The sequence below is a fragment of the Lepeophtheirus salmonis genome, chromosome 5, assembly GCF_016086655.4.
Source record: "Lepeophtheirus salmonis chromosome 5, UVic_Lsal_1.4, whole genome shotgun sequence".
NCBI lineage: Eukaryota > Metazoa > Arthropoda > Copepoda > Siphonostomatoida > Caligidae > Lepeophtheirus > Lepeophtheirus salmonis.
In genome coordinates, this window is record NC_052135.2 from 7,147,841 (window position 1) to 7,166,377 (window position 18,537).

The following is an 18,537-nucleotide window of genomic DNA, read 5'->3' on the forward strand; positions in this document are numbered from 1 at the left end:
TATTGTGTTGGATTCTGGCTGGCAACAAGTTATGGAGCATAGCAGGACATAATTGGCATTACTCGGATGATTCTAACACTTCTAGTAAAGCATTGAAATAAAGAGAAAAATACTCAAATACTTTTTCTCCAACATTTTATGATCATTTTTGAGCCACCCTTTCGATTTGTACCTAAAGTGGGGATATTATAGACAGACAGATAAAGAAGCAGGGAGAGGTAGGAGGCGTTCCAATGAACTACCTACAATTAGATTGTCACGAAAAGTGGTAGACGTACAATTGTTTTTATTATTTTTTTGTTTTTGTTTTTCAAAGTATAATTTGAACCTGTCAAAAATAAAGTGTGTGGAGCATAAATTTTATCAAGCTAGGAGTGAAGCAATCTACCGCTTTTGTATATATGTACGTACATTAGAGGGGCTTGATTTTCAACTATTTTCGAATTTTGGTTACGGCTAGTTCAGAAAAGTTATCATATGGTATGAAAATTACCTATGCAAAATTTCATTGTTCTTCAATATCATCTTTAGATCGCATATTTCGATCAAATTAAGAAAAAAGACAAAAGCTCTTTACTTATTAAATATGAATACTAAGAAGACATTTTTGAACCTACAAAAAGTGTCAAAAAAGTTTTTTTTTCTAAAATTGTCCTATGGAACAAAAAAAGAGAAGCAAATTAGGAAAATATGATGATTTTTGTATAGCACGCATCATTTATTATATTTTCAGAAAGGAATTATCAAGTTTCATATGCTTTTCTCTTTTGATCCATCGGGTAGCTTTATTAAAATTAAAATAAATTGTACTGTTTGTTTTATGTCAATATAATGTCTCTCATAATTAGTAAATGCAAAATAATAATGAATGCTGTATTTTAATCTTTATTAACGAAGAAAAAAACTTTTGTACCTTTTGCAACGTTGAACTACCTAAAGATCTTACATCTTAGGTAAAATGACATTATACATAGTTTCTTACCATATCACAACTTTTCCGAACTAGCCCTAATCGAAATTTTAAAAAATTTGAAAAATAAACCACCCTATTGTACATGGTTTTGTTCCTTAATAAATAATGTTGAAAAAAGGGTTTTGTAATGAGAAGCCTGGGATTACTCCTCTGTTAAATATATATATTTATGTATTTATATAGTGTATAGAATAGTGACTTACTTTTTTAAAGTAATTTTTTCACTCTTAAAGTAAAATAAGATGTGTAATAATACAATAAGAATGAATTGTCCCACGAGGATCCACGCATGAAAATGCAATCCCTCTAGTAGTATCACTACTACTCTGTTTTGTGTTAGTTTCAAAATAACTATGATATTTACCTCATATAAAAGTAGATAGGCACAAGGCAGATACTTGGGTTGTACGTACCTATAGTTAGGGCTGTAAATCCTAAGCATTTTTAGCGTCCAAGTTTTCTTGTTGTTGGAAACTTACTTTTACGACGGTGTATCAAATATATTTCCCGATGCAGAACCCGAACTTCATTAAAAACTATGTACTTAATGAGTCTAATGTTGTTACACCTTTTTATATTTAGGTACTTTTTTACATATAGTTTAAATTTACTACAGCTCAATATGACAATATGTATAGACTTAATGATGGTCTCCAACCTGGGTCAAAGGCAGGGCATAATCTCCTGAGTAATTCCTTGTCCATATCATATCAAATCTCACTGACAGAGGCTTTCAGGGGCTCAGTTTTGGGGTTGCCTTGCTCTCCACGTTCACATAGAAGGCAAAGTCCTACGAGTTGACGTCTAGTGAGTATGCTGGCCACATTGTCTTGTGCCAAAAAATAGTCTTCTTCTAGAGAAAGGACTGGATCACTTTGGCGGTAAATGCAGGCGAAAATAAAGTTTTACCATTGCTACAATAAAACTCTCGCTGGTTAGGAACGTTTATTTATTAAATTTGAATGATCTACTGTTTAGCAGTGAGTAATAATTTCATAGTTGGGTTGAATGGCCTGACTGCTACAAACTAATTTTCAGGCTTTTTTCTGTTTCTTTTTGAGAAAAGGTTGCAAAATGGAACATAGGTAACGACGTGACATAGGTAAAGGTGTTAACTCATGGACACAAAAATATACACTGTATTATATTGACAATTGTAAATGTTTTTGCGTATTTCTCAAAATCAGTGTTCTGAGCGTTGATTGGTTCAATTTCAGTTAGCTCCTTTTAAACTCCGAAAAATTATCAACAATCATAGAAAAAATAGTTATAATGTTGGAAAGAATTGTCAAACTACGACCTTATTTTGTGCATTTTCCCCTTTTTTTTTCTCTCAGTTGGAAGGTTTTGTGATAAAATAAGGGTAACAACGTGACATAGTTATGTATAACCACATGCATGTTCTTTATAAATATATGTTTCTCATAAATATAGTACATTGATATAAATTTACAAGCACAAAACTCTTTTCAAGTTAAAACAACAAAGAAATTGAAATGTCTTTAATTTTTTTTTTTTTTTAAATAGAGCATCCATCCTCTACGACCCCCTTGGATGTAATCAACTTCATGGATTCCATGTTTTTTCCATTGATAAATACGTTTCGGAGACATCCCATATAAGAGAGCTCCCCGCTTAACATCCCGAAAATTATCTCTGTAAAGTTATATGAAAGAACTTGATCTGTGTCACTGGAAGAATCCGTCACTCCGTCCACGATTAACTTGACTCGCTTATCGTTGTTTACGGAGATCTCTATTTTATGCCACACATTGGGGCATATAAATTTGGAGCCATGGAGTTGCTCACTCCCCAATTTCACTTCCTAATTGAAAGAAGAAAAAATATGTACTTATTATTAGTGAGACTCGGTCCAGCACTGTTTTTTAGTTTTTTTTCTCCCTTTGATCTAAAGTGATTTTGTCAAAACTGATTTAGAGCACTTTTTTTTTCGATCCAGATATTTACATAATATTAAACAAAGATCTTAGATAGATTATAAGCATCTGGATAATTTTGAAAATATAAAATGTACACAAAATGCTTTAGAACAAATACTTTATACATATAAAATTCAGATTAATTCAGAATCGGTCCATCGATATATTACATGAAGTTAGAGCCATAAAACTAAATTATTTATCCAATTTGAAATTTAGAAATGTTTTTAATTTGATAATTGCTAAAGCCTATCATTATTTTTTATTCATTAAGACTGGATTAAGTTGAATTCTGTGTTCTCCGAGAGAGAGAATGAAAGGAATAAAGTTTTAACTTGATCATTCATCTCCAGAGATGCTCAAACTCAGATTTCTGTATTCCAGGAATGACATCATAAACAATTTATACGTAAAATCGATTTCAACCAAATTTTGAATGGTACTAGGTACTTTGCTCGGGGGAAATTTCACTTTAAAGCCATTTTACCTGAAGGATATTTCGTCTTAAAATATCAATAAATTATGATAAAATTATGTCTCCAAATTGGAATAGATACATACTTTTAAAATCTCATTCTATAATGAGTTCGAACAAAACACAAAATATTCCATAAAATTAGTATATTATAATAAGAAAAAGAAAAATAAACAAACTGGACAAGGATTCGAACAGAGGAAGTGTTAATTACTACTCTGTTAATAAATAGGCATTAGACATGATTGATTATTCTTGTTAGAAAAGACTCATAGATTGACGAAATATCATAATATGAGGAAAAGCAGAAATCTTTAAATCATTGATATATTTCAGGCAGAATAGCTTTAATGCGAATTGTCCTAATGCAAAAAAGTTTCAAGCGAAAGTAACCAGACACCATTTTAAATAAAGCTTTTTTGGGGGCTCAAACTAGATTGAATTGGTTTTTTGGACTGATCTCCTTTAGACTGGTCCATATTGATTATTTTGAACTTTTCTTTCAAAACGGTCCAACCCGCACTTTTTATTGGAAAAAACAGTCTGAGACCGGAACCCAACACTAGTATTTATGTAACGAATAAATAATCAAATATGTATTACAAATTTCCCATTCAATAGAGAGGCAGTCACACCCGGTGTTCCCGTCTCTAGCTGTAAGATGGAAAATAGTCTTTGATCCAGAACAGAGGGTGTTTTAAACTCTAAGGATATGGTGAGGTATACACTTGGCGAGGGTGAGACGGTGGGGAAGTCATAGACAGCATGGCTTCCATTGGTGACAAAGTAGTTTCCACTTCCCACTTGTTGAAAACATGGAAGAAGGGGTTTGGTGGACTTGCGATTGTAGCGAAAGGAATCCATATTTGAATTGACAAATATTTCCTTCAGACATCCCACAAATGGAGAGTACAGCTGAAAAACAGGTATATGTAATGTAAATGAATGTATCATGAGTAGTCATAAACGTAAATATTTAACGTTGATTTATGAGTAATGGTCAAGAAAATTCATGTATGTAAAGACGAGTATTTATTCATATTAAAAAAAGAATAATGTTGTTTGACGAACATTATTAATTAAAAGTATACTTTCACGTTTAGTAATTTGTTTTTCGTTGGTTGGTTTGCTCTACCAAAAATAAATATATGTACCTTTGGACTAATTTTTTCAACTGCTTTGGGAGCCCTTCCAAAATAAATTGTTTTGGCGAGGGGTGCAAGGGGTCGACTATGAGCAAATTGAATTTTTTGTACACGCTCCTTATCCACAAAAAGCTCTAGAATATGAGCTGCAGACTCGATGCTATACTTCATTCCCACATTGTTCCACCTAAGAGGGGTTTTGGTCTCTTGTAATGACTTCTGAAGATTCAAAGCTCCAGAAGTGAGTCCGAGAAGGGCACAGTTGAGGACATCATCATTCAAATAGATAATGATATACTTTTGATTTTCACCTTTCTTACGAAGCTGAAATAAAGTTAGGTATTATGTAAGTATGTATAATTCATGTGCTGAAAAGTCTCAGGCTTAACAAAGAAAACACTTCTTTTTTCTCTTTATTCAAAATTGTGTGTTTTTTTTTTAATAATTATTATTTTTTTATTAACTTTATGAACTGGAGCCCCTATTACACTTTTCAAGGCATTGCTTAGGTTGAACGGTATTTTTCTCCAGTTCAAAAATTACTGTAAAATAAAAACACAAAATTGTTTTTCATTCATTGTTTTAGAAATAACAAAAGTAACGTCACTCTCAGCAAAATAACTCCGAAACTACAGAACTGATTATCCTCCAATTTTGACATCTGTATTTTGAAGGTTGATACCAATTGAAAATGAGACGAATTTAAAAAATAGGACCATCTATGTGTGAAGCCTGCGACTTTTCAACCCATTTATTACATCATAATTCAAACAAATTTACAGAGTTTATATTTAAGAGTTGTGTAAAATATGAAACGCGGGTATATAAAAATGAATGAAATATCGCAGGTCTTTAGTTGAACCATGGAATTTTATATCATTTCCAATTCCAAATGAAAACAATCCAATTCAAAAGGAAATTATCGAATAGTCTAATTCAAAATGAGAATAGTCAAATTCAAAATATATAAATAGTAATCAAATTATTGTGTCATCTTTTTCAAAAGTACTAAAAAATCTATCTATGTATTATAAATATAATGTTTAAAATGTTGCATCTCATTTTATGGTTGCAATGTTTACAATCTGCTTGTACAAGTTATTAATTGCAAAGTTGTAACTTGTATACATATATATATATATGGAATGATTAAAATTAGAGAAGGTTGATCAAGAAAAAGTTCAAGGAGCATATACATATAATTAATTAAAGGAATTAGCAATTTGGGGTGGATGCACAATAAATTAAGGAGAGGTTCGTTTAAGAAAGAAGATGCTCTTAACATGATGAACCTTTTGTACTTGAAATCGATCATGCTCCTTGTCATTTGGAAGTGAAAGATATTCTAACGGGTGAATACGCTTCATGTAAAATAATTAAAATGGGCCCTTATAGTCTTATGCTCAATGTCTGGTTAATTGTAAAGAGTCACACGAAAAAACAACTTGCCAAGAAGCTGTGAAATACTTTAAACTCCCAACCCCAAAATCTAACCATTCAAAAAAAAAGAATCAACACAACAAATTACTCCAGAAACCTGTGCAAAATGTATCGCTAATATAAAAAGTAAAGTCAGTTCTTCTTTAAATCTTAAGGATATGACTTTTTAAAAGAATATCCAGCATCACTTTCTTGTTATTATTTATATATATAGTGTATTCTAACACTAATATATATAAATATATTATATTATACGTAATTCAAAAATAAATATACCTTTTAAGTCCTAATTATATGCCCATCACTTTGATTTTAAACTCTGATATATATAGACCTTCAACTTTCAACAATATACATATTCGAGTATATACTACTATTTTTTGACTACCCTTATAAGTTAATATAAGTTTAAATATTCTCATTTTGAATTTGACTGGTCTCATTTTGAATTGGACTATTTTCGTTTTGAATTTGACTATTCCATTTTGAATTGGACAATTCTCCTTTTGAATTTGATTATTTCATTTTGAATTGGACAATTCCCATCTTTAATTAGACTATTCTCATTTTGAAGTGGAAATGGTATAGAAACATGGAAAATCATGCATAATTTGTATTCCTAGATGAGGGGAACATAAAATGAGTAATTAGTTGAATATAGTCAACATATTTTTTTACTCAATTCTGTCAAGAGAAAAGAGAATAAAAAAACAAGCTAAGCTGCCTGCATAATTTTTCCATGAATCTGGAATTCCATGGTTCAACCAATGACTTTTTTTTAGTTTAACACATATTAAAAAAAAAGAAAAAAGGAAGAACTTTATATATATTTTTTTCTCAATATTTTGACATTAGATGAGGTTTAGCAACGAGCTAACGTACTCCAATGCTCATCCAGTAATATTTTGAATAAATTATTCAGCTGTTATTATTATTTTTTTATTCTTGAGTAGATAAATTCAGCTGAGGAGTATTGAGTTACTATAACCACTTATATTGTAGTTATGGGTATTTCCTAGAGGCTATTCATGTTCGAATTATTGATAATATAATGGGAAGAACAAATAACAAGGATAAAGTTATTGGCATAGAAAATTTATTGCTACTTCAATAAATAAAGTTTTTATACCATTTGGAGTATATTTACGAAGGGGGCTACAACTACAAGCTCAATAAATTACACTCATTAAAGAGGTACTCCTGAAAAGGGAATAAATTCTCCTAATTATAGGTTTAACTTTAATTACTCACTTTAAATGCGAAAAGAACTCCATTAGAACGACTAGTACGAAACTCTAAGGATACTTCCAGATGTTTTGGAGAATGAAGCGATGATGACTTTCGAACAAATCCCTCAATTCCACCAAATCCAAAAGCGCCATCCTCCAATTCAGCTCCTTCAGCGATCATAGTACACATTCGCTGATTAAAGCTGCCCTCCTGTTCCAAGATATTCATTCTTTGTAAACCCTCCTCTTCTTGATCTTGCATTTCCAAAGAGGACGTATAGGTAAGAGTATTTTGTGAAATGGAGGAAGAATGAATGTAACTCGTCATATGAAAAAAATTGGTCATCTTTTCATAATTATCATCACGACCAATTCCAGCATTTAAGAAACTAATAGGATTGGTCATGGACACCATGCGCACGGACCTGCAACACATGTTAAGTAAACGCACATGGTTTTTTCCCAAATACCAAGTGGTCCATTAAAATCTGGACACCTTGAATTTTACACTTCAACAAGATTTAAATTATTATGCAAAAAAATTAATAGTATAAATATATGTGTGTCTGAGCTATCTTAATCATTTATGTAGCGGCAATTATGCCTTCCAAGCAGTGGTAGAAGGCCTGGTGTTAGATGAAGGACACTGCAGGCCTTCCCTTTGACATGCACCCAAAAAGTTTAATCTAGGGTTATGGCATCAGGGTTGCAGGGGTAGGATGGGTGGGGCAAAAGTGTCAAAACAGAGTTCAAAAGACTCATTCTAAAATGTCTTGCAACAGAGGAGATGAGTTTCTTTCATTGCTGGTGTAAAAAAGGGCATCTCCACCTTGACAAGTCTCTTTCCACCCACTTTTTTGATAACTCTCTGGGCAGTCTGTTGTCAAACGCCGAGATCTCTTGCAATGGGCCCTCATGGACTTGAGAGGATTACCATGGGCTGTTTTATTTAACTCCTCGGGTTCCAGTTTGAACTTTTTGACAAAGTTCTTCTTCCTCTCCAACGTTTCGGACTTGCTGATGACGTAGATGGTGGTCCTGTTGACACCTAACTGTTTGGAGTGCGCATAATGGAAATTCTTCGATCACATTCAAGTTTTATTTTTCTCGACTTGTATGTCAGCTACAGAGCTCAAGTTTTTTTGCTTTTTTTTTGTAACTACATAATTATTTATGCTTTAATATATAGAAATATGATTTAATTTCAATCCCTCAACCTTCATTAACTATTGAATTAGTAATTATTCAGATTTCAATGGACTATCCGGTACTCAAGACTTACAAATCATCAATAAATACAATGTCCTTAATTAGACCGTTCAAATTATGCATAGACTTTCCCATTCCTGAGACAGAGGATCTAAGATGATTTGGAATCCCTCCTACATAGAGTCCTCCCGTTATGGGTGCAGGTATTTCATTAACCGCTAAATAAACTCCATCATTTCCACTAATGACTCCGTCATCCACGTAAATGGAAACCCTAAGAGATTTATTATAACGATAATATAAATAAGCATTAAACATGTTCGTTATGGTTAGTTTGACAAAAAAATGAGTTGATATTTTATCTGAAAAAGGAATAATCAAAATGAAATATTGTATTTATTTTAAATCTTTCTGTGATGTCAGCAAAAGCATATTTATCAACTTAATTTTTTACTTCTATACAAAATCTATCAAAAATTTCGATGACTTGTACGAAAAGAAACAAATTCCTTTTTATTTTCTCTTAATTTAATAATATATATAGTTTTTTAAAAAGAGGAAAGGTGTCAAAAAAAAAAAAAAAAAACTCAAATATTCCTTTGTCTGATTTATTAAGTTTATACATCTAAATAATATATAACGAGTTCTCAAAATACCTCATAAAAAGTATTCTAGGAACTTTGATTCCGCTCATTTGAGCAAATGTCACCCGAGCAACATTCCTTTGGTAGAGTTTCCTTTCAGTGACATTTATTCCAGCAACATTTTCATAGAATAAACCTTTCAAGATAAATGAACTCTTACTAAACTTAATTCCTTAGCAAAGCGGTGTTTAAAATCTAACGATATAAATCCAGCAGGATCAATTGAGGCTCTGTCAGATTTCCTATCAACTCCGTTAGTTTTCCTGTGCAGGAAAAAATTAAAAAAAACTCATTGAACTTAATCGATGGGTTTTTATGTAGTAAGGTCTTGAAAAAAAGATTCAGATTATCCGATCATTCTGATTGTGAATATTATGAAATTTGACTCATTGGGCATTTTGTTCTTTTTTGTGTTTTAATAATGACGTCATTCATCTTGTAATGCTTATTATATGAAAATGTAACTGAAATTAACCTCGCTGAAAATGCTTGGCAAAATAAATTGTCGTTGAAATAACTGGCGTATTAACTTACCGTCTTCCTCTTTTGATGGCAACAACAGTGTGCATTTCCCCATCATCATAAACTTCCTCACTTACAAAGCTTCGAGGAGATGAAGTGTCATCCTCGGAGCCGAATAGAAATACCAATTTCCCATTCATCAAGGTCACAGAAAAGTAATTTTTGTCCGAATTTTTGATTGGCTGTCCCATAAATGTAGAGAGAATCAAAAGAGCATTAGGTTGCTTTGTTTGGAGAGTGAATCCAAAAGTGCAATCCCTTCTCAATGGTTGGGATTTCAGCTCTAAAAAACCATTTCCTCGGAGTAGAACAGATTTATGTGCCTATCAAATAGAGAAAAGAAGTCATGCTTTGTCTTGAGATATGTACAAGAACTCTAACCTTTGGATTACAGTCAGCTTCTACCCCATAAAATGTGTTTTTAAGTTCAGTTGCTGTAAAGAGTGGATTGATCATGGTATTATATCCGGGATTTGAGAGCGTAATTCCTTTCAAATGACCAGAATAGTGATCTTTATAATTCAATCCATGTTTCTCCAGAAACTTCTTTATGGAAAAGTCCGGAGGAAATCCTCCAAAGTACATTGTACTATTACTCATATCAAACTCTACGTCGGGTAAAGTATCCATAAGATCCTCACCGATCCCATTATGAACAATACGAAGAACTCCAGTCTCCATCGAGTTTCTTAGAGCTCTGGCCATTTCTACTTTCACCCAAGTTCCACTATTATAGGATTTATTGGACAAAAATTTCAATTTCTTATTATGTCCATAATGTATGATGAAATGAATCCGTCCATTTTTTAGCTCCAGTGCCAGAAACTGCTCCTAAAATAGATATAATCATAATTTTAGAAAAGTAATTATTTTCTTTTGACACATTTTGATATATACGTTTTCGTGTTTTAAAGAAAAGAAAATCATGGAATCTGTATCATAGCTCATGAACTCCAAGGATATCGATAGGTATCGTGGGTCAAAAGCCTTCAGATTCATTTGAGTAGCATAGGATCCCCTTCCATGAAATACATAACAGGAATGTAATTGAATGCTACTATGAAGGATTCCGGAATGTGTAGCTCTACAACCTGAGGTTCGAACAAAGTTCCAAAGGCCAATATTATTATCATCTAGAGTAAGATCGTATATTGCTCCTGAGAGCTTTCCATTAGATCGAAGGTCTGGTGATTGATAAGCCTCTGGGACACCTCCAACATAGATTAAGTCATTTTCTTTGACATCAAGAACACTAGCTTCAGGGGATGACTCTCCAACTACCCATCTATGAAAATCGGGTATATCATAAATTGGTTTAACTTTTCTCACATTCAATCGACCAATATGTCCAATTCGTTCTGCTGTAATCCGATACCAAGCATGATCATCTTTTAAAAGAGATTTAGCAGTATCAATGGTGACATTATGAGTAATTACTGCTGTTCCCTTTCCGTTATTCCATAAAAAACGTATTTTACGGTCCACCATTTCAATGGCCATAAAGTCCCTATTCTCTATGGACTCAGACTTCTTTCCAGAAGGTAAGTATACAAGAAGACCACTGGTTGCATTAGGATTTTCTATTCCAAAGATGATACTTATTTCATTGCTTACACTGCTCAAAAAAATATAATATATATAAACATTGTTTAAAAAAAAAGCTTTGATCTTACCTAGGGGAGAGGTTTACTTGATAGGATCGAATACAATGATTATCAGGAGATTCATTCGTAATAGATATTTTGATGGTGGATGCTAATTGATTTCCAAGTCCTACTCTGTCAATTATCTGTTCAAAATTTTTCATAACAAATGTATCAGCCTTAAGTATATCCAAATTTCGTCGCTCCAAATAAATAGCTTGTTTCTCAACATTGTACATGGTACGAGATGTCTCAGTAATTTTATGTGGAATGTTCTCCAACTCTCCTGGAATAAAACTTTGTAGTTGTTCAGCAGCATTTCTGAGCTGGATTTGAATTTGAGACTGAGTTTCAAGAATTTCATTGATCATTAGTTCCACTTCTTTTAAAGCATTTTGAGCAAACGTCTCAGTGTTCTTAAACGATCCCACAATGATTGTGAAACGCTTGATTTCGGGAATGAATGTCTCCAACATGGAAAAGTGATCAACAATATTGTTTTTATAGTACTGCCACTTTTTTGTTATTTCACTCAAGTAAAATTTTAAATCCAAAGAATTTTTTTTCAAACCTTCAGCTTCTTGAAGAAGATCTTTGGACTTTATACGAACCTCTTCTGCTCGATTACTCAAAGGCTTATTATCATTTTTAGCCTATAAAAATGAAAAAATAAAGATCAGGCAATGAAAAATATCCTAACAACATACTTTGTTAAGAGCTAAATTCGCTTTCTTTAAAGCTGATTTTGAAGCTATTTGTGCCCTTTCGATGGCAGTTACAATGTTCCCATAAACATTCACGGCCTTAAGTGTCTGCTCAACATGATTGCCCACAGTATTTTGAAGCATTTTTGCAAGTTCTTGGGCTATTTTTGAAGTTGAAGACCATGTTGTTCACAAGGCTCAATATATCTTTGTCGATAATCCTCCACCACTCCAGATATTCCAATTTCTTCATCCTCCAAGGTTTTCCCTACCGATCCAGAAAGAATTTTATACTTATCAGGAAGAGCAGAAAAGGACTCCCATGCTTCTCCTAGAACATCATGTCCATTTTGATACATATTTAAACTAGTAAAAATAGTCTTGTCACTCTTTTGATTCAAAAGAATGGTTTTGGTGAAGGAATTTAAGATTTCGTACAGAGTTAGATTATTTTTTCGGTTCTTGTTAGCTGTCTAAGAAATAAAAACTATATATTAATACCAAAGTATGATACTTGCATGTTAGTCTTACAAAACGTGAGTTCCCTAACCCATGGTCAATGAACTTGAGCAAATCATTCAGCTTATTTTCACCCTTATATAAATCCTCTTTCAATCGGGGAATCTCATTTGTACCATAAATAAGCTTTTTCATGTTTTCATGTAATATTCTGGCATGACTAAGCTCAGTACGAGCATTAATATCAATCTCCCCAAAATTATGGGTTTTCATTTCATTCAACCATTGTTTTGCCTCAAATAATACTTGATTAATTGAAGCCTCCGATCCAATACCACTCACAGAATAGCTGTTGAGTCTATCAACAATGTTTCGCAGATTCTTTCGTATTATACTAATATCTGTTTCTATGTTAATTGATTCTTGATAGATGTTCTCTGCTTCGTATGCTAATTTTTTTGCTGTTTTAAGATTTTTATTTACTTCCAGTTGAATTATCTCAGATTGAGGCTCTGTTCCAGAGCCAATTTTATGAATTTGGATCATTCTGTTTTTATTTCTGAGTGCAGCATTAATGTCATCCTCTAATGCAGATGATCTTCTTTTTAGATTCGTCAGACGAATATTAGGTGCTGGATCTAACTCTGTTACATTAGCAGCCCATAACACATTTTCCATTAAGTCCACAAAATTTAAAAGATATGAAGTACAACCTGAATCTTCACAGTTTTGACACTTTTGGTTTCTAGTCAAGATATGACGAGGTTGACACTGTGAGCAATCTCTGCCAACAATGTCAAGACTCGCACAAGAACACTGACCGGTCTTGGAGTGACATTGATCTGAAAGACTCCCCAATTCATTGCAATTACAAGGAACGCATTTTCCATTTTCTGACTTTGGACTACCATAATAACCATAGTCACATTGCTCACATTTAGGCCCTGTATAACCTTTCTGACATTCACAAAAAAAAATTCCCTCTTCATTCACAGAGCAGGTAGTCGCAAAATTTCTACTGGCAGAGGGGCATTTACATGGTTGGCATCCTCTTGGCTGATTTGGAGATCCATAATAACCAGAGGTACAAATATCACAATGTAGTCCTGCAGTATTATCTCTACAATTTAAACATAGTCCAGTTTCCGGTGCACATTCATTTGTTCTTCCATTACATGAACACTGCCGGGAGTTACCCACATATTTGATAAAAGAGGTGGTTATGGTCTCCTCTTCATGTTTATCATAATTACGGTAATAGCCTTTTCCAGGATTTTGACATGATGAAGAGGAGTATTCCTTGGGACAGTCACATTGCTCAACACCCACGGCAAGTCTTAAACTTCTTCCTTGATCTAGTAGTGGCTTTCCAACATCGAGCGTCACACCTTTCAATTGAATTTTAGTTGCCTTCATTTTGTCTGTTGCTCTTACTAGAATTTTTTTAACGTTTTGTAGAACAATCATAAGAGTTTCTCTGTTGACGGAAGTTCGACTCTTCCTCAACTTCCATTCCTTCTCCAAAAGTCTATGAATAGAAACATATATTCTAAGTCCTTTATTACCATACTTGCCTTAAGGATATTTTATCTTTTATATTAATAAATGAAGTTTCTACAAAGTTATTGTATACTTGGGTTAGAATTGATGTTCCCTTTGAATTTTCTAAATCAAAATATGTAATATGTATTACTTTAAAATGCAATAAATGGTTGTTTTATGCATTTTTAAAAAATGATGAAATTATGCTCTTGCTTAATATTATGTTTGTCCATCAATCCATAAGTCTTTTCTAGTATGAATAATCCATCATGTTTAATGGCAATTACTAACGGAGAAACGATTAGCAGTTCTTCTATTCAAATCTTTACCGTGTTTTTTTTTTTGGTTTTTTTTAATACCAATTTTATCACTTACTTTGTTTTTGGTTCAAATTCATTACATAGTAAGATTTTGTTGGTGTATGCATTGAAATTTGGGGCATGATTCCATGATTTTTCTAACAGAAACAACCATTTAATGCATTTAATAGTAATCCACATTACATATTTTGATTCAAAAATTCCAAAGGAACATCAATTGTAACCAAAATAACAAAAATGACCAACAAAATATTATTTATTCATATATTCCGTCGAAATATCCGTAATGCAAATTTACTTTGCGACAATCATAACATTACATACCTCACTTCATAACGGCCACTACTACTTATTTTTCTTTGATAATGCTCAATGACAATCCCATTCACGCCCTGTATCTGAACAAGCGGAAATAAAGGTGCAGATTTGAAGCTTAATTCTCCATCAGAATGTATCGTGAACCGTATATATCCGTTATAAGAAGTGAGCTTATCTCCAAGGAATTGAGTCGTTAAATCCCAATAGAGTGGCTCTTCATAAGGACCTAAAATCCCAATTGAAACGTCAAACTCTTGGAAGGGTATTAAGGTTAATCCTTCGGTGACGTTCAATGGAGAGTTTCCACGAGTAATACTCAATGTCCTCCCTTCAGGAAAAGCCAACTATAAAAACATATTATTAAATTCATAGGAGCTCATTTGATGCAAGTAAAAACGGTTTATTTTTTTAAAAGAATATCAATATGTTAGTAGGTATGTTTATTAAGTCACTTTTTCATCAGAATTCCAAACAAATACTTAATTTATCCACAAATAAAATCACTAAAAAGGAAGTTTTTATCTCTAACATACATTGTTGTTTTTTTTTGTTTCGGGGTATGCTGATCCCAAATAAAGTCTAATTCCTAGTTCAAAATTACCATTTCATTTTGATAGAAGGACTCGTATGTCTATTTTTAAGTGTATTCTCGTATTAGTTTCAAAATTTAAAAAAAACAGTCTAAAGCACAAAAGTATTAAACATATAGAAATCAAAAATTATCTAATGTTGATGGGATTTTTTTTGTAGATTAAATAGAAATAAAAACGTCAATTACTTTTAAAACATAAAACCTGGAATCGATTTTTTTTAATTTTTGTCAAGTAAAATTTGGTAGAATTTGATAATTAATTTTACTTCAGAGTAATTCATAAGACGGCTTTTAACTGTTGCATATATTTATATATATATATATAAATATGATTGATTTTACCTGAGTCCAAAAGTAATCAGCTTGTGTGCAAGACTGAGTTCTGTCAAAACAAAAACAGTTTGTGCATCCCAAAGGATTTTCTAAAGAAAGTCCAAACGTTCCAAGCTTACAAGATGCACATTTTTTCCCTTCCACGTTTTCCTGAAAAGTGAAGCAACATTATCTATCTGTAAACATAGAATATATCTTTAAATTCATACTTTACAAGAACATGCTCCATCTTCATTACATTTACAAAGCCCATCATCAAAGCACTCTCCACTTGCAGTTCCTGCTGGATTGCAATTGCAAGGTCGGCAATTCGGAAAATTATAATATCCAGGACTGCACTGATCACAAAGTTGTCCTTCAAATCCAGTCATACATTTACACTGTCCATTAAGAAGATCACATTGCTCTGACAAGGACCCTTTCGAATGGCACTTACAATATTGACATCCTTTATATGAATGATAGTCCCAAGTACCTGATGCACAGAGGGAACAATCGTCTCCATGGGTTAAAGGGGGACAAATGCATCTCCCAGTATCTGGATCACAAACATGTCCAGGTTTATCACAAGGAAAGCATTCTAAATAAAATATTTATTATGATTGACTCTAATAAAGATTTTCAAGCTTCTGCTTACTTTTGCATCCCGTTGGTGAAAACCCCCAAAATCCAACAACGCAAGCATCACAAAGTGTTCCACCAACACCGGGCTTACATGCACATTGACCACTAATATCATCACAGTCATTATGAGCAGAGCCCATCATATCACATCGACATTTTGTACAACCCTTCTTGGAATTAATATTCCAATAGTTGACCATACATTCTTCACATTGAGATCCATGAACATTGTCCTTACAGTAGCATTGCCCATTAAAAAGGTCACATTGTTCTTCTTTCGATCCATGAGGATGGCAATTACAGGGGCGACAACCATCAATAGAAAATCCAAAGTTGAAGGGCTTGCATTTATCACATGTTAGACCATCAATCCCCGGCCTACAGTGACATTGACCTGAATGAGCATCACAAAAATCTGAGACAGATCCCGTAGGGTTACAATTACACTGTCTGCAACCCGCTCTCAAATTTCCAAATCCATCCTAACAAAATAATATTGGAGTTAAATGCAATCTATATCAGGAATGTCCTTCAATCCTTTTATTACCTTACATTTTGAGCAAGTCCGTCCCAAATATTTTTTCTCTCTACAATTGCATTGTCCCGTTGTAGGATGACATTCAGTACTGGAGGATCCATAAGGATTACAATCACAAGGTAGACATCTCCCAGCTAAAGCATTTCCGTAAAAACCAGGCATACACCTTTCACATTTCCGCCCAATTGTATTACCCATACAGATGAGACATTGACCTGTTCGATGATCACACCAATCTGGAGAATATGGGTTTGAATTTCCATTACAATCACATGGCTTACACACGTTTCCAACAGCAAGGGGATTTCCAAAATATCCATTCTCACATCTTTATGTAAAGTAATAATTATTCAATCAGTACATGTTAATGTCGAAAGTATATCTAAAGCAGAATTTCAATTGTCTGATAATAACTCGGTTTTAACCGTTTAAATTAGTTTATCGGCGACATTTACTTGAACAATCGGAATGACAGGAGGGAAAATGATATTGTGTTCCTGTTTTTTTTATTGAAAAAAAAAGTATATGGTTATTCAAAATATTCTCACCAAGCACTTTTTGATATCAATTTTAATCATTTGTTTGCTAAGTACAACTACCAATAAATTGTCTGGTGCTAATTTTATGAAGTGGTAATTCTGGAGTTAGTATATGCTTAATACATATATGGTCAATGCATGAAAAATTTACTTTTTAATTAAATTTTTACTTTTTTAACTCAATTTGAATAAAATTTAGTAGGGATGTCAAATAAACTATGATTTGGATCTCAATAATGAAATTTCAGATCTTTAACTTCATCTACTTTTGAGCTCTTTTAAATGATGAATTGGATCAAAAGTCGTCTTTAAGACCCCTTGGACTGTGTATTGTAGTTCGTAAACAACTCAACTGATGGATTCATGAAATACATTATTCCATAGTTATGTAACATAATACTATCTACATTTTTTTTTTAAATTCTGTTATTAAAAAAGTATTCTTCACTTTCGCCATATTTTTTAAATGTCACAAAAATCGCATTCTCTAATTTCAATATTTTTTTATCAAATCCAGATCAAATTAATTTCTCGCTTTCGAAAAAAAAATTAGTGTGGCAGGTCTATGGGTTTGGGAGATTTGAGAGGTTTAATTAGTTCATATTTATAGGGTTCGTGAGCAAAGCGTGGACTTTTAATTAATGTTAATTTTCTAATTAAAGTAGGAAGGTTTAGTAATTATCTTTTGACATTCTGGTTCAGCTATTTTTTGTGCATAAACAAACTGTATTAAATCTTTCGTTATCATAAGTGAGCAAAAAAAACAAAAAGCATCGCATCTCAGATTTCCTAGATGTTGAAGTTGCTGCAAATAGGATTATAGACATTGTGAAGTGCTCCAGGAGCCTTATTTTCAAGGTGGCCAAGATCAAGATATGATTTAAAGAAGATCCAGAGTCCCTTTCAAGCTTTGAGAAGAAGATCAAGAAGAACTCCATCAAATTGATCAATTGCTTTGTTTACGACTTATCCGTGGCTGATAGGACAATCAAGAGGGCTGTGAAGGGCGACTTTGGGTTGCCCTCACTCACGAATACCCCACAAAACTTTTGGACAGAGGTGCTCAGGAGGCTAGAGAACCTATACTTTGCTGATTATGTAATCAAATGCCACATTTAATTGTTTTCAGTGGGGTAATGCTTATTAAATCAAGGGAATCTTGTTATTTTGAGCCAATTTACTTATAATACTTTAATTGTTTTCAGTGGGATAATGCTTACTAAATAAAGCAAATCTTGTGATGTCGAGCCAATTTACTTATAATAATCATTTCCATAAAATGATTATTTTAAAAATGAATTTCTTAACCTAAACCAATGGTTTAACTGCACTATTGGCTGTAAAAATC

At 32.8% G+C, this 18,537-nt stretch overlaps 1 protein-coding gene across 1 annotated transcript in view; it reads right to left on the reverse strand.

The window, feature by feature from the left end:
• Nucleotides 1-2,353: 2,353 nt before the first annotated feature.
• wb (wing blister) overlaps nucleotides 2,354-18,537 on the reverse strand; it is a 28,888-nt gene continuing 12,704 nt past the window's right edge. The window contains 17 exon segments of the mRNA XM_040713666.2: nucleotides 2,354-2,798; nucleotides 3,992-4,303; nucleotides 4,543-4,857; nucleotides 7,225-7,627; nucleotides 8,485-8,685; nucleotides 9,590-9,900; nucleotides 9,959-10,408; nucleotides 10,475-11,192; nucleotides 11,251-11,873; nucleotides 11,928-12,089; nucleotides 12,092-12,397; nucleotides 12,456-13,911; nucleotides 14,570-14,907; nucleotides 15,498-15,638; nucleotides 15,698-16,068; nucleotides 16,126-16,594; nucleotides 16,660-16,978. Of these exon segments, the coding sequence (XP_040569600.2) occupies nucleotides 2,493-2,798; nucleotides 3,992-4,303; nucleotides 4,543-4,857; nucleotides 7,225-7,627; nucleotides 8,485-8,685; nucleotides 9,590-9,900; nucleotides 9,959-10,408; nucleotides 10,475-11,192; nucleotides 11,251-11,873; nucleotides 11,928-12,089; nucleotides 12,092-12,397; nucleotides 12,456-13,911; nucleotides 14,570-14,907; nucleotides 15,498-15,638; nucleotides 15,698-16,068; nucleotides 16,126-16,594; nucleotides 16,660-16,978 (7,201 nt within the window). The 3' untranslated portion in view covers nucleotides 2,354-2,492.